The sequence below is a fragment of the Natator depressus genome, chromosome 6, assembly GCF_965152275.1.
Source record: "Natator depressus isolate rNatDep1 chromosome 6, rNatDep2.hap1, whole genome shotgun sequence".
Taxonomy (NCBI): Eukaryota; Metazoa; Chordata; order Testudines; family Cheloniidae; genus Natator; species Natator depressus.
This window is the reverse complement of record NC_134239.1, coordinates 4,092,906-4,109,459: the sequence shown is the minus strand read 5'-3', so window position 1 is coordinate 4,109,459 and position 16,554 is coordinate 4,092,906. Positions and strand designations below refer to the sequence as shown.

General features: G+C 43.7%; 1 protein-coding gene and 1 pseudogene across 1 annotated transcript; one reads left to right on the top strand and one right to left on the bottom strand.

The window, feature by feature from the left end:
- Positions 1-1,518: 1,518 nt before the first annotated feature.
- Positions 1,519-2,457, bottom strand: LOC141989842 (olfactory receptor 5AR1-like). Its single transcript, XM_074956762.1, has one exon. The coding sequence runs from the start codon at positions 2,455-2,457 to the stop codon at positions 1,519-1,521; it is 939 nt and encodes a 312-aa protein (XP_074812863.1).
- Positions 2,458-11,391: 8,934 nt separating this feature from the next.
- On the top strand, positions 11,392-12,329 carry LOC141989841 (olfactory receptor 5AR1-like; annotated as a pseudogene).
- Positions 12,330-16,554: the final 4,225 nt, after the last annotated feature.

Below are 16,554 nucleotides of genomic sequence, written 5' to 3'. Positions count from 1 at the left end.
TGCTAAATCGATGGGAGAGCTCTCACCTGTTGAAGTCTGTACTCCACCTCACTCAGACACTATGTTCCACAATGGATCTTTCTCAGGGCTGGTCTACACCTACTTTGTCGGATAATCTGTTTTACACTACTTCAGTTACGTAACTCTCCGATTGACTTAGCACGGTGTGGACACCGCTATAAGTCAGACTAACTTAGTCAACTTGAAGTAGCGTAACTTAGATCAATTTACAGCAGTAGCGTACACCAAGTCTGAGAATGATGCAGGACAGAACATAGCCCAGTCGCCAGGATACTGTCCAGCAATGTGTGAGACCCACTTTCAAATTGTTTCTCCCCATCAGAGAGAGGGAGGATTGACCGGAATCTCCCACTACCAACGGGAGTGATCTAATCACTGGGTTAAAGTCTACAAGGGAAGCAGCACCATTACCACCTCTTCCATTCCCACCACTTTTGTCAGTGTGGCCCTACATTGTCTTTGCTTTGACATCAAAAAGTATTCAGGAAGGAAAGAAAATGTTCCATTTCTGGTCATGTTAAATAGTTCCTTCTATCCCACAGGACATTTCTGTCAATATTTTTAATTTGCCAAACATTTAAGGAATTTTCAGATTTGGTTCAGGTTGAACTGAATTTGTTTTTCAATTTTTTGTAACCACCCATGAACTCAAAAATCAGCTCTTGGCCCAACTCTATCCATTTCTCAATCTCCGTAACCCGAGCTGTACAATTCCCAGAATCCCTATTCTTCAGAGTCCATAGTACTAAGAACTAAGTGTAAGACCTCATAACTAACCTGCTGATGTGATATGAACATCTAGTGTCTGATATGACTTTTTCTTTCTGTTTAATTTATGTGCTGGAGAAAACTCACCTTTTCCATAATATTTTGTATTCAGTTCAGTGCAGATTCTCACAGTGGACGCACACACACCATGTTCTCTTTCGGATATGTTACCCTTGTTTTTACTTATTTTGTTGCTCCCTAAACTTAAAATAAATGCCATTTTGATGGAAATCACCTTTCTCCTCCACATGCATGGATAGAAACGAGGTGAAAATCTACACAAGAACCCCACAGAGGACATAAAGGGCTGCAGAGGATCAGGAGGGTGGAAGGTGCAAAACTCCCTTTAGTTCAGCCATGGAAACCACACACTTCATACTTGCAACTGCATGACAAAAACCAAACCCACCACAAAGCAGAAGGAGAAAGATTAGATGCCCTCATCTTCTTCCCCAATACAAATGCTTCTATATTTTTGAAGCACGTCACAAATATTCACACATCTGAAACAGGTGCCTACTGGAATTTTGATGGGGTAATAGCCTAATAAAGCCCTGATTTTAGTTGGGGCCTGCAGGCCTCATTGGAATACAAACAAATTATTAATAATAACAATATAATAATGAACAATACTCCCATGGGCTCTGCAAAATTATATTGTAATGGGATGGGTATTAAATTCACCTGTTTCCACTCCCCATCACTAAACCAGGACTGAGTTAAACAGATTCAAGAATTGGTTAGCAGTTTATTCATTGCTCTCCTCAGGGCGTCCTTCACCTCCGTGTTCCTCAGGCTGTAGATGAGGGGGTTCAACATGGGGATCACCAGCGAGTAAAACACTGAGACTATTTTGTCCGTGTCCATGGAATAGCTGGAGGTGGGACGTAAATACATGAAGAGTTGGGTGCCATAAAACAGGACCACCGCAGTCAAGTGGAAAGAGCAGGTAGAGAAGGCTTTGCGACGTCCCTCCGCGGAGCGTATCTGCAGGATGGTGGAGGTGATATAGACATAGGAGAGGAGGATGGTCACAAAGATGCTCACTGTAATGCATAATGTGAAAGCAAACATCATAATCTCATTGATGCGGGTGTCAGAACAGGAGAGCGCCAGCAGCGGGGGGATGTCACAGAAGAAATGATTGATTATGTTCGAACTACAGAATGACAGCCGAAATGTAACACATGTGGGAATCACTGAATCCACCAACCCCACAGCGTACACCCCAGCCACCAGCTGTTTACAAAGCTGCCTGGACATGGTGACCGCATAGAGCAGTGGGTTACAGATGGCCACATAACGGTCATATGCCATGACAGTCAGCAAGAAGCCCTCGATATCTGCAAAAGCGATAGAGAGAGACATTTGCACAGCGCAGGCAGTAAAAGAAATGCTTTTCCTCTCGGCTAATAAATTCAGCAGCATCTTCGGAGAAATTGTCGAGGAAAGGCAGAGGTCACAGAAAGACAAATTCCTGAGGAAAAAGTACATGGGGGTGTGGAGTCGGGGATCAATCGTGATTAACAAGATCATCCCCCCATTCCCCACCACGGTGAAAGCATAAATCAGTAGGAACACCCCGAACAGGGGAAGCTGCAGCTCCGGATGATCTGTTAGTCCTGAGAGAATGAACTCAGTCACCTCTGAGTAATTTCCCCTTTCCATCTCCTCTGAACAGAGATGAGGCTGCTACAGAGATGTGGGCAGGTGAATGGTGCAGAAAACCTGCCTCTTCTCTATAAAGAAAGAAGTGAAGACAGAGATCAATTTCTTAGTGGACATCAGTACCCGCTCCGGGAAGGGATTCGTCCACAGAGCCAGATGTTCACAGCTGGTCATTCCAGGTGTTCGATAAGATGCAAACACTGTGCAAATACAATGACACGCAGGTTAATCATGTCCTACCACACACACACTCCTGTTCACTAATCCAAACACAAAACAATGACTTGTGACTCTGCTGTGAGAGAATCAGTCTGAAGGGATTATTCCTTCGCTAAAGAAGGGGTGAGAGTTAAGAAGTGTCAATCTTTCCACCCTTTTTGGGCAAGGGGAGCTCTGTGGCTTGGCATGTCCATTTGGGGTAAAGTTGCTTACTGTGTTAATTAAGCTTTTTGGCATTTACTTGAGCCTGTATGAAAACCCAGTGACATCATGGGAAGCCCTGGCTTCAGTGATTTTTTAATTACCTATTTTTTTCCAACGCATGAGGTCGCTCCTTTAGCTGAAGGGGTCGGAGTTCAGGCTGATGCTTTTAGTGCTGGAGGTCTGGAATTTAATACCTGCTGATCCCCATGGTGTCTGCGTGTGTGCGTGTGACTGTAATTCAGGACGATAGCACCTACCTGCTGAGAAGAGAGATAGAGATGTGGTGGCATTTCCCCATCGAAAGAAACTGCCAATTAGTTGCATTTGGGAAATTTTATACTGAGATGTGTGATCTATGGGACATGATTCCTGAAGCAACTGGGAATAACTGAGCTCAGAGAGCCATAACACCTAATTAACACAATCAGTGAACCAAAGCCACCTTGGTGTAATTGGTGCCCTGGGGATTAATTTGTCCTACTCTTCCCTACTGTGTTGTTAAATGATGCAATTTCTACCAGAGTTACAGAGTATGAGGTTAGTGGTTTATTTCATCCTGATTTTTTCAGTGCAAGCCAAGTACAGTATAGAGCTGATCCACAAAGTGTTGTTGTTGTTGGTTTTTTTTTTTTTTTTGTGGAGACCGAAATCTTTTTGCTCGGAAATACTATAGGGGTGCATCAGATACCACACAGCACCAATCTCTTCCATGTTCCTGGCTCCCAGGTTGGACTACATCCCCCATGATGCATGATGGTCTCTCCTCTTGCTGAAATGCTCTGGAACTTCACCAGAGTCCCAAAGCCATGGTTTAGGGAAGAGGGGTGTTTGGTGTTTTTATGGAATGCTGATAGTTTCCAGGGAAAAGATAATTTCATGGAAAAAATAGTTAAAAGGAAAATCCAATTACCCATCATAAAAAATCTCAAGAAAAATTTTCAAACAGCCTTAGGAAGAAATTTGGAATCAAGGAACAGAAAAGTCCTAATTCTTTGCAGGTGTAGCTGATATCTTCTCAGTCATTCCAAATTTCAGAATCACCTCACTGTCCTGGTCCAAATAGGTCGAATGTAAAACCTGTAAAACAAGTAAGAGTACTCCAGATTGTCCATCTATTTATAGAATGCCAGTCACCATGGTATTCTATGTCCTTTCCTTCTAGGTTACTCTCCAAAATAGGAAAGATAGATTCACTCATTTTTGCCTGATGAAGACCACATGGTGACCTGAGGAGCTCAGGAGGAAACCACACCATGATATGGACTTCTTCAGTTCACAAACTATCCCTCTTGCATGCATATTATCTGCACACAAAGCTGTGCTGTAATATGCCAAATAAATCTATGAGTCAACTAGAAATAGTCATGCTCTCACCACAAATATTAACACAGATTTTTTGATAATGTATGTGAAGTCATAATATGACACTGTATCATGCTCTTAATACATATTGCAAACTAAGGCTGGCAAACTGGTCTGTCTTAAACAAAGAAACGTGTGCTCTGCTTAATTTTGTATCTAAACAGTAAAACAAGAGTCGTCAAACAGGAAGGGAAACAAAGGTAGCCTAAAAACGTGAGGAAAAAGCAGCAGGGAATATCCTTCTACATAGACATTTTGTCTTCTGGTAACCAGGTGGAAATGTTTCTCAAAGGGTGGGTAGGACTATAAAAAAGAAGAGGCAGACATCCCAAGGCCCTGCTCTCTCTCTCTCTCTCTCTCTCTCTCTCTCTCTCTCTCTCTCCCTCTCCCTCTCCCTCTCCCTCTCCCTCCCCCCCCCCATTGATTCATTGCGTCTGAATAAAGGGATAAAGGAATCAGCCATTGGACTGGGGGATGGTTCCTGACCTAAGAAGTTTGGTCAGCAAGACTGCTGAAAGCATGTGGTGAGGAAAGTTTCGCTTTGAATTTCACATCATTTTTTAACTTAAGCACGAGTTTCATTATAGCTTTATTTTTCTTGTAGCCATGTCTGACTTCTATGCTTCCTTACTTGCACTCACTTAAAATCTATCTTTGTAGTCAATTAAGTTTGTTTTATTGTTTTATCTGGTCCAGTGCATTTAAATAGGAGTGTCTGAGAAGCTAAGTTGTATGCATGTTACTGCTATTAAAGAAATAATGGACAATGTACCTTGTGTTGTCCAGGAGAGTACTGGGGAACACAGGACATCCATTTCTGGAGCGAAATCAAAGACTAGGGAGCGTGCTGGGGTCTCCCTGCAGTATAACCAAGGGTGGTGAGAGCCTGAGAGTAACCCAATTATTCCTGGCCAGGCTGTAGTTACACACACACACGCTCAGGGTGTGATTTGCATGCTAGATGGTTGTTTGTGAGTGGCCTAGGGGGAAGCCACTTCAGCAAGGCATTACAAGGTTGTGACACAGCTGCTGATTAGTCTGGGTTGATGACAATAGTGTTCGATTGACATGAAAGGGTGAGGTCCCCCAATGAATGGGCCCATGCAATGATCCGTGGCTGAAGATGCACAAGGACAATGTGGTCATCACCTCCCCACAAGGAGATCCCTGACAGGCCCAGTGATGACTCTTCCCTTCTTCACTATGGTAGCAGAACTTATACCCTATGGGTGTTCAGGCTTTCCTGGTATTATCAGTGCTCCAGAGCGTATCAGTGCCCCCTTCTCCTAAGTGGTGCCAACCTGTGAGGCATTGCAGGATTGATTGTATTAGGAGGAAAAATTGATGATCCAAGTAAGCTATATTCTTTGCTATAATCCTTGGAGGAGGGGTTATAAAGAGTGTACACAAAGTCCTGATTCCCTGAATACCTGTAGAAAAAAACCTACAGCCAACAATCTCTGTATTCAGAAACTCCCAAGTCCGTCACTCCAGGTCTCTGCACAGGAAACACTATGCCCCTACTTCCTCTAAAACTCATGCTCATAAATCCTCCTTCTGGCTTTCTCCTTCCTGTGATCCGGAGGTGCCTGGGGCAGTCCTCAGTGAAAATGCCAAGGGCAGGGCAGGCTGCAAAAAGGAGGATATTCCCCAAACTAGTAGGTTAACACTGAAGATCTGCGAAGATGCTGCAAAATAACTCCGAGCATCCCAGCTCTGTCCCAATTATTCTTTTCTTAATTTTATTTATTTCCTATTATTTATAATCTGTGAAACAGAGTTTAGGAATAAAACTGCAAAGTAACATGTGGGGGCGGGGGGCAGGATAGTACAAGAACTGATGGACTTCAATTGCAGAAACGGGGGTTTAGGTTGGACATTAGGAAAAACATCCCAACAGTGAGGGTGGCTATGTACTGGAATAACTTGCCTAAGAATGTTGTAGAATCTCCACCATTGGAGATTTTTAAGAGCAGGTTAGACAAACACCAGTCAGGGATGGTCTAGATAATATTTAGCACTGCCATGCGTGCAAGGAAGTGGACTAGATGACCTCTCGAGGTCCCTTCCAGTCCTGTGATTCTATGATCTTAGAAGGAGCCTTGCACTGGGAGGAGGGGGGACACCAGTCTGAGCACTGGGAAGGGCAAGGGAAACGCACCTGCCTCCATTTGACATTCATCTCCACTGTACCCCCCAACACATGAACACACATAGTGCCCAATGCACACCAAGCACACACACACACATAATGACCAGTAAACACACACAGAGAGTGCCCACTACACAGAACACACACATTGCCCACTGCATACAACACACTCAATGCCAACTGTACACCAAAGACACACACAGAGCCTGACACTGAGCTCAGTGAGAATGCAGAATAATCTCCACTGGGAAGCTGGGACAGCTGCAATATTTCCAAATTGCCTGAACAAAAAGAACCGAAGGGGATTCTGCTGCCCTGTCAGGGAGATAGGACTAGGTTTCCCAACTGGTCAGAAGCATATTTTCATAAAGCATATGGAGTGCAATGTCACACAGAGCTTTGCCCAACACTGGACAGAAGGGGAAATTGAACCTGGATCTCCCACCTCACAGGTGAACACCCCAACTATTGGGCTAAAAATTCCAAAGGGAAGGCCCACCACCGCCTCCTACACTAGCTGCTTTGTGACCGGCATCTAAATCTCCCCCCCGCACACACACAGTGTTTTGGTACAAAGCTATTAGGCATGTTTGTAACACATTTGTGAAGAGTTTCAGGTCAATCCGAATGGTATTGTTTTTGACAATAAATGATTAGTCCAGAAGAAATTCACTCATTTCTAGACATCTTTTGTCCCAACCCTGGGAAATTACTTAAAGAGATGTTTGGAGAGGTGAACAACAAATAAAGTTGAATACAGTCAACTCAGGTTTTTTTCATGCTAAAATGACCTCACGGGAGAGACAGCGATCCAGGCCAGCTGACGATTTGCCCGTCTGTGTTCCATTTCCACAAGGAAAGACACGGCAAAAACATTAATTGCATGTACTGAGCACACCTGTTTTTCTGGGAGCAAAGATGCTCCAGGGATCCAATCTCAAAGTCATCAAAGCCAAATTTAACCTCTTCTGGCCAAGGAAGCAGCTCCAGAGGTATTAAGGGTAACATCGGTGTGGTTAGCAAACAGGGAAAGATTCGACTCTGAATTTACAGTTCTGAGCAGGTACTGCTTCCATCCCTCTTAACTCATTGTAAGTGAAGGGAGGAAAAAGAAAGAGGTACCACCAAGTCATGGGCAAACAAGTCAGTTTCAGAGGATTTCAGCCTTTAATTGAAATGACATTCATGGGAGGGGAAGGAAGGAATTATGTTGAGAGTAAAAATTTCTGAACATATTTACCCATCAAAAGAAGGAAAGAGCTTTACAAGGGAGGGAGAAGAATGATGGAAAAGGAGAGAAAAATCGCTTTAATGGGAAGGGGGAACCCCCCCCCATCAAGTCAGAGAATGTCGATACTAAGGCCATTAAATTGACTCAGCTATGGTGTGCAGCAGCGCCGTAGTGTAGATGCTTTCCACGTTGATGGAAGGGGTTTTCCTTCAATGTGGTTAATCCATGTCCCCGAGAGGCAGTAGCTCGGTCAATGAAAGAATTACACTGAGGGTCTGTACAAGCTAACTGCCTCGCACAGGCTGTGAAAAACTTCCCCGCCCTGTGCTACAGAGCTCTGTTGATCTAATTTTTAAGCATAAACCAGGCCTCAGAGAAGCTGCCCATGGAAAAGACCAGTTGTCAAATCTAGTCCTCTATTCCCCTCCCCTGCACTCACACCAGAACTGAGTATTATCTAGACCATCCCTGACAGGTGTTATTAATTAACCCAGAGTATTTATTAAGTAAAAAGTGATTTTATTAAATACAGAAAGTAGAATTTAAGTGGTTCCAAGTAATAACAGACAGAAGAAAAATGAATTACCAAACAAAATAAAATAAAACACGTCAGTCTAAACCTAATACAGTAAAAAACTAAATGCAGATAAATGTCACCCTCAAAGATGTTGCAATAAGCCTCTCTTACAGACTACACTTCCTCCTTGTCTGGGTCCAGCAATAAATCACACCCCTGTAGTTACTGTCCTTTTTTCCAGTTTCTTTCAGGCATCTCCTTGGGGTAGAAAGACTACCTTTTGTGACAGCTGAAGACAAAATTGAGGGGTTTCCACAAGGGGGTATATACTCTCTCTCTCTCGTGGGTGGAAACCCCTTTCCATCTCCTCTGCAGAATCCAGCTCCAAGATGGAGTTTTGGAGTCACATGGCAAGTCACATGTCCATGCATGACTCGGTTACTTACAGGCCAACCCCACATTCCCAGAAAAGCTCACATGTGGATTGGCGTCTCTCAAAGGTCATTGTTAGCTTAAGTGTTTCTTGATTGGGCACTTACAGAGAATAGTCTTTTCTCAAGAAGCTGAACAACTGCTTCACTGAGGGTACTTAAACTCAAACAAGTAAATAGCCAATATTCATAACTTCGATTAAATAATGATACATGCATGCAAACAGTAGATCATAAGCTTTGACGAGATATGTAACATGGCCTATCTAGCATAAAACATATTCCAGTTATGTCATATTTACAGCCATGAGCCTATTTCTATAAAGAATGATGGGGTGCAATGTCACACTCTGTTTCACGGACTATAAATTACAGGAAATAAATAAAATAAACAAAAGAATCAGAAGGGAGCTGGCCTGCTCGGAGATACTTTGTGGCAGCATCTGCAGAGATGCTGCAGAGATATTGAGTGTTAACCACCAGTTCGGGGAGTATCCTCCTTTTTGCAGCCTGCCCTGACCATGGCGTTTTCAGTGAGGACTGCCCCAGGCACCTCCGGGTCACAGGAGGCAGAAAGGCAGGAGGAGGAGTTATGAGCATGACTCCTACAGGAAGTGGGGGCAGAGTGTTTCCTGGGCACAGACCTGGAGTGACAGACTTTGGAGTTTCTGAATACAGAGAAAGCCAATGGATTATACTAAAGAATATAGCTGACTTGGAACATCAAGTTTTTCTCCTAATACAAACATTTCCACCTGTTTCCCGGAAGAGAAAAACTCTATGTAGAAGGATGTTCCCTTCTTCTTTTTCCTCACCTTTTTGGGCTGCCTTTGTTTCCCTTCCTGCTTAATGACTCTGGTTACTGTTTAGATACAAAATTAAGCAGATCACACATTTCTTTGTTTAAGACAGACCAGTTTGCCAGCCTCAGTTTGGAACATGTATGAATAACATGATGCAGTGTAATCTTATATCTTCACATACATTATAAAAGAAAATGTATAAATATTTGTGATGAGAGCATGACTATTTTTATTTGACTTATTTATCATGTTAAATTGAGCTCTGTGTGCAGATAATATGCATGCAAGAGGGATAGTTTTGTGAACTGCAGAAGTCCGGAGCACGCTGTGGTGTCCTCCTGAGCTCCTCTGGTCATCATGTGGTCTCCATCAAGCCAAATGAGTGAACCTATCTTTCCTACTTTGGGGAGTAACCTAGAAATGGAAGAATGTAGGATACCATGGTGATTGGCATGCCATAAATAGCTCGATAATCTGGAGTACTCTTACATATCTTTCACGTTTTACATTTCACGTAGTGGGGCCAGGACAATGAGGTGATTCTGAAACCAGGAATGGCAGTGAAGATATCAGCTATGGCTGCAAATAATTAGTATGTTTCACCTGTATCTAACTTTCAGTTCCTTTGATTCCAAATGTGTTGCTAAGGCTGGTTGAAAATTTTTCTTGAGAAGATTTTGATGGGAAATTGGATTTTCAATTCAACTATTTTTTCCATGAAATTATTTTTTTCCCTGGAAATGATCAGCTTTCCATCCAAAAAGCCAAACTTCCCTCCTCTTTAAACCACGGCTGTGGGACTCTGATGATCTTCCAGGGCCGTTCAGCAAGAGGAGAGACCATCATGCATCATGGGGGATGTAGTCCAGCATGGGAGCCTGGCCCATGCAAGAGATTGGTGGTGTGTGATATCTGAGGCACCCCATGGTATATCTGAGTTGAAATATTAAGTTTTTAGCAAAAAGATTTTGGTCTCCAGAAAAAAAAACTCCTTTATGGATCAGCTCTACGCAGTACCCAGCTTGCACTGAAAACAGCAGGATGAAATATACCCCAAACCTCATACTCTGTAACTCTGGTATAAATTGCATCATTTAATAACACAGTAAGAAAGAGTAGGTCAAATTAATCCCCAGGGCACCAATTACACTGAGGATGGCTTTGGTTTACTGAATTAATTAATTACGTGTTTTGGCTCTCTGAGCTCAGGTATTCCCAGTTGCTTCAGGAATCATGTCCCATAGATCACACATCTCAGTATAAAACTTCCCGAATGCTCCAAATTGGCAGTTTCTATCGATGGGGAAATGCCACCACATCTCTCTCTCTCTCTTCTCAGCAGGTACGTTCTATTGTCCGGAATTAGAGTCACACACACACACGCAGACACCATGGGGATCAGCAGCTATTGAATTCTAGACCTCCAGCACCGAATGCCTCAGCCCCAACTCCGACCCCTTCAGCTAAAGGAGGAACCTCCTTGGTTGGAAAAAATAGGCAATTACATAGTCACTGAAGCCAGGGCTTCCCATGATGTCTCTAGGTTTTCATAAAGGGTCAAGTAAACACCAAAAAGATTAATTAGCACAGTAGGCAACTTTAACCCAAATTGACATGGTAAGCCACAGAGCTCCCCTTGCCCAAAAAGGGTGGAAAGATTGACACTTTACTCTCACCCCTTCTTTAGCTAAGGAATAATCTCTTCAGACTGATTCTCCAACAGCAGAGTCACAAGTCACTGTTTTCTGTTCCGATGGGTGAACAGGAGTGTTTGTGTGGGGGGCATGATTAACCTGCGTGTCACTGTGTTTGCACAGCATGTGCATTTTATCGAACACCTGGAATGACCCTCTGTGAACACCTGGCTCTATGGACTAAGCCCTTCCCTGAGCAGGTACTGATGTCCATTAAGAAACTGTTCTCCATTTATCTTCACTTACCTCATTACAGAGAAGGGACAGGTTTTTCTCACCATCCACCTGCCCACATCTCTGTAGCTGCCAGATCTCTGTTCAGAGGAGATGGAAGAGGGAAATCACTCGGAGGCGACTGAGTTCATTCTCTCATGACTGACAGATCGTCCGGAGCTACAGGTCCCCCTCTTTGTGGCGTTCCTACTGATTTATGGTGTCACACTGCTGGGGAATGGGGGGATGATCTTGTTAATCACAATTGATCCCCGACTCCACACCCCCATGTACATTTTCCTCAAGAATTTGTCTTTCTGTGACCTCTGACTTTCCTTGATAATTTCCCCTAAGATGCTGCTGAATTTCTTAGCCGAGAAGAAAAGCATTTCTTACACTGCCTGCGCTGTGCAAATGTCTCTCTCTATCGCTTTTGCAGATGCTGAGTGCCTCTTGCTGGCTGTGATGGCATATGACCGTTATGTGGCCATCTGTAACCCGCTGCTCTATGCGGTCACTATGTCCAGGCAGCTTTGTAATCAGCTAGTGGCTGGGGTGTACGCTGTGGGGGTGGTGGATTCAATGATACACACGTGTTGTACATTTTGGCTGTCATTCTGCAGCTCCAACATCATCAATCATTTCTTCTGTGACATCCCACCATTGTTGGTGCTCTCCTGTTCTGATACCCACATCAATGAGATTTTGATCTTTGCTTTTACATGCTGCATTCAAGTGATCAGCTTTCTGACTGTCCTCCTCTCCTTTGTCTAGATCATCTCCACCATCCTGAAGATCCTCTCCGCTGAGGGTCGACGCAAAGCTTTCTCCACCTGCACTTGACCTCTGTGGCCCTGTATTTTGGCACCCTCCTCTTCATGTATTTATGTCCCACCTCCAGCTATTCCATGGACACAGACAAAGTGGCCTCAGTGTTTTACATGCTGGTGATCCCCATGTTGAACCCCCTGATCTACAGCCTGAGAAACACGGAGGTGAAGGATTCCCTGAGGAAAGCAATGAACAAATTCCTAACCAATTCTTGAATCTGTTTAACTGTGTACTGGTTTAGTGATGGGGAGTGGAAACAGGTGAATTCAATTCGCAGACAATTGTAATATAATTTTGCAGAGCCCGTGGTAGTATTGTTCATTATTGTATTGTTATTATTCTTAATTTGTTTATATTCCAACAAGGTCCACAGACCACAGCTGAAATCAGTGGACAAAACACAGGGAGACTCACAGGGCCAGAAAGAGAGAATGATTTTATAAGCTGGTGCTAGGGGCATCCACCTAGCGTGTGAGATGCTCAATTTCAAGTCTCTTTTCCAAGGGTTATTTAATTAGTTATCCACAGTTGAACAACTTTGAAAGGCGAGAGCAGCCCAGACTGGAATAGCACCAACAGCTCAGGGGCTGGGATGCTTTCTGGAAATGAAGGAAACTCAAGTCCAGAGTGTGACAGATTCGGTCACAGGGACCCTCATTGGGACTGTCACCTTATGTGCTGAAATTACCTATGAGCCCATTTTCCCTGACAGCCTGGACCTCCAGAACCCTGCCTTTTTGAGCCAGACACGCTAGCCTGCTGCAACACAGACTGAGGGTCTGGGCCACACCCCCAAAACTGCAGATCTAGACTGAAACCAGTTCAGCAGGATACCTGTCTCCAGCAAGCAGACACCCAGCTCCCAATGGGATCTAAACCCCAAATGAATCCATTTTACTCTGTATAAAGGTTATACAGGGTAAAATGATAAATGTTTGCCCTCTATATCACTGCAAGAGAGATATGTACAGCTGTTTGCCCCCCAGGTAACAAATACTTGCACTGAGTTTATAAATAAACAAAAGTGATGTATTAAGTATAAACGGTAGGATTTAAGTGGTTTTAAGAAATAACAGAGAGAACAAAATAAGTCACAAAGCAAAATAAAACAAAACATGCAAGGATAAGCTTAATACACTCAAAAAACAGTTACAAATGTTAACTTCTTATCCCAGTTGTTACTTGACGTAAAATCATTCTCAGGTCAGCTGCCTTTTCTGACTTGGGTCCAGCCTGTTCTCACCCATTCCTGTGGTTACAGTCCTTTTGTTTCCAGGTGCTTGCAGGTATCTCTGTGGGGTGGGGAAGCCAGCTGAAGACACTCATTGTTTGCCACTTGAATAGAACTTCCCTAAGGCGGGAATCCTTTTTTGGAATTCCACCCCCCTCTGGAAAAGTACCAGCTTCAAGATGGATTTCAGTATCAGGTGACATGGTCACATGTCACTGTAAGACCCCAGTCTCCATTCTTCTTGGGTTGGCCCACAGGTATACAGGAAGGCTTGCAGGTAAACAGAGCCATTCACAGTTCATTGATTCTGAAGCACCTTTAATGGCCTCCACTTAAAATGTCTACATCAGTAATACAGATTTATACCTTATTCTCCTAATTCCAGATATAAAAATAAGCCATGTGAACAAACAGGATGAACACACTTAAGAGATTATAACCTTTATAATGATATGTTACATGGGGCACTTAGCATAAAGCATATTTCAGTTACGTCACATTCATGAGCATATTTTCATAAAGCATATGGAGTGCAATGCCACACAGAGCTTTGCCCAGCACTGGACAGAAGGGGGAATTGAACCTGGATCTCCCACCTCACAGGTGACCACCCCAACTATTGGGCTAAAAATTACAAAGGAAGGACCACCACCGCTTCCTACAGTGGCTGCTTTGCGACCAGCACCTAAATCCTACCCCCGCACACACACATTGTTTTGGGACAAAGCTATTAGGAGTATTTGTAACACATTTGTGAATAGTTTCAGGTCAATCCAAACGGTATTGTTTTTGACAATAAATGATTAGTCCAGAAGAAATTCACCCATTTATAGACACCTTTGTGTCCCAGTGCTGGGAAATTACTTAAAGAGACATTTGGAGAGGTGACCAACAAATAAAGTGGAATACATTTAACTCAGTTTTGTATCATATTAAAAAGACCTCATGGGAGAGACAGCGATCCAGGCCAGCTGATGCTCTGGCTCTTTGTTTTCCATTTCCACAGGGAAAGATACAACAACAACATTAATTGCCTTTGCTGTGCATACCTGTTGTCCTGGGAGCAAAGATGCTCCAGAAAGTAAATCTCAAAGTCATCAAAGCCAAATTTAACCTCTGCCACGCAAGGAAGCAGCTCCAGAAGTATGAAGGATAATGTTGGTGTGGCTAGCAAACAGGGAAAGATTCGACTCTCAGGCTGATTTTAGGGTTCTGAGCATGTACTCAACTCATTTTAAGCGAAGGGAGGAAAAACAAAGAGGTACAAGGAAGTGATAGGCAAACAAGTCAGTTTCAGAGCATTTCAGCCTTTAATTGAAATGACAGTGAGCCATCCATGGGAGGGGAAGGAAGGAATTATCCTTAGAGGAGAAAAATTCAAGGTTTCTGAACATATTTACTTAACAGAAGAAGGAAAGAGCGTTACCAAGGGAGGGAGAAGAGTAACTGGAAGAGGAGAGAAAAATAGCTTTGATAGGACAGGGGAAACTCCCCCATCGATTCAGAGAATGTCTATACTAAAGCCATTACTTGGCTTACATATGGTGTGCAGGAGAGTCAGAGTGTAGATGCTTTCCACATTGATGGAAGGGTTTTTCCTTCAATGTAGTTAATCCATGTCTCCGAGAGGCAGTAACTAGGTTAATGAAAGAATTACGCCATTCATGGGAGGGAAAGGAAGGAATTATTCTGAGAAGAGAAATTTTAACTTTTCTGAACATATTTACCTATCGAAATAAGGAAAGAGCTTTATCAAGGGAGGGAGAAGAGTGACAGGAAAAGGAGAGAAAAATAGCTTTAATAGGAAGGGGGAAATATCCCACACTGAGTCAGGGAATGTCTATACTAAGGCCTTTACATTGACACAGCTATGATGTGCAGCAGCGCCATAGTGTAGATGCGTCCCACATTGATGGAAGGGTTTTTTCCATCGATGTAGTTAATCCACTTCTCCGAGAGGCAGGAGTGTTCGATTGGCATGAAAGCATGAGGCCACCAGAGGGATGGGCCCATGCACTGATGCACGGTTGCAGATGCACAAGGACACTGTGGTCATCACCTCCCCGCAAGGAGATCCCTGGTTGGCCCAGTGATGACTCTTCCCTTCTTCACTATGGTAGCGGAAATTACCCCGCACAGGTGTGCAGGCTTGGATGGTATTATCAGTGCTCCAGGGCATGTTAGTGCCCCCTTCTCCTAAGTGGTACCCCCTTCTTTCTGTTCAGAAACTCTGAAGTTTGTCACTCCAGATCTGTGCCCAGGAAACACTGTGCCCCTTCTTCATCTGGAAGTCATGCTCATCACTCCTTCTCCTGGCTTCTCTGCCTCCTGTGACTCGGAAGTACCTGGGTCAGTAAAAATGCCAAGGTCAGGGCAGGCTGCAAAAAGGAGGATACTCCCCAAACTGGTGGTTAACACAGAAGATCTCTGCAGCATCTCTACAGATGTTGCTCCAAAATATCTCTGAACATGTCAGCTCCCTCCCGATTCTTCAGTTTATTTATTTGTTTCCTATAATTTATAGTCTGTGAAACAGAGTGTGACATTGCACCCCATCTCTCTGCTGGGGGCAGGGGTTTACACCCACAAGAGTATGTAAGCTTTTGTGGAGCAGGATCTGAGCACAGCTGATTGCTTTGAGACATTGGTAGTGATTTTAAGTGAGTTTTGGGTGTGGTGGGTGAAGAACAGACAAAGTGGTTACTGGTTTGTTATTTTTTGTTTGCTTCTTTCAGGTAAGGGAAATAGGGATGGAAAAATAAGAAAAATAAGTAAGAGTGAAGACCAGAAGAAGCTAGAACTGCCGAAGTTGCAGACTGCCCAGAAAGGCTGAACACTGGGCACTGGGAAAGTCTCTGTTAACTAAGGGTATGTCTACAGTATGAAATTATTTCAAAATTATTCTATTCGAATTTTCTGAAGCTATTTTATATATTCGGTCTTCTGCATCCCCGCTAAAGAGTGTGAATTCAGTGGATTGCGTCCACAGTACCAAGGCTAGCATAGAATGTCAGAGCGGTGCACTGTGGGTAGCTATCCCACAGTTCCCACAGTCCCCGCCGCCCATTGGAATACTGGGTTAAGCTCCCAGTTCATGATGGGGCAAAAACATTCTCACGGGTGTTTCTGGGTGTGTGTCTCAGAAAGCTACGGAAGACAATTGTTTCACGCCTTCTTGGCATGCAGACGCCATACTACTTTCAGCAGGC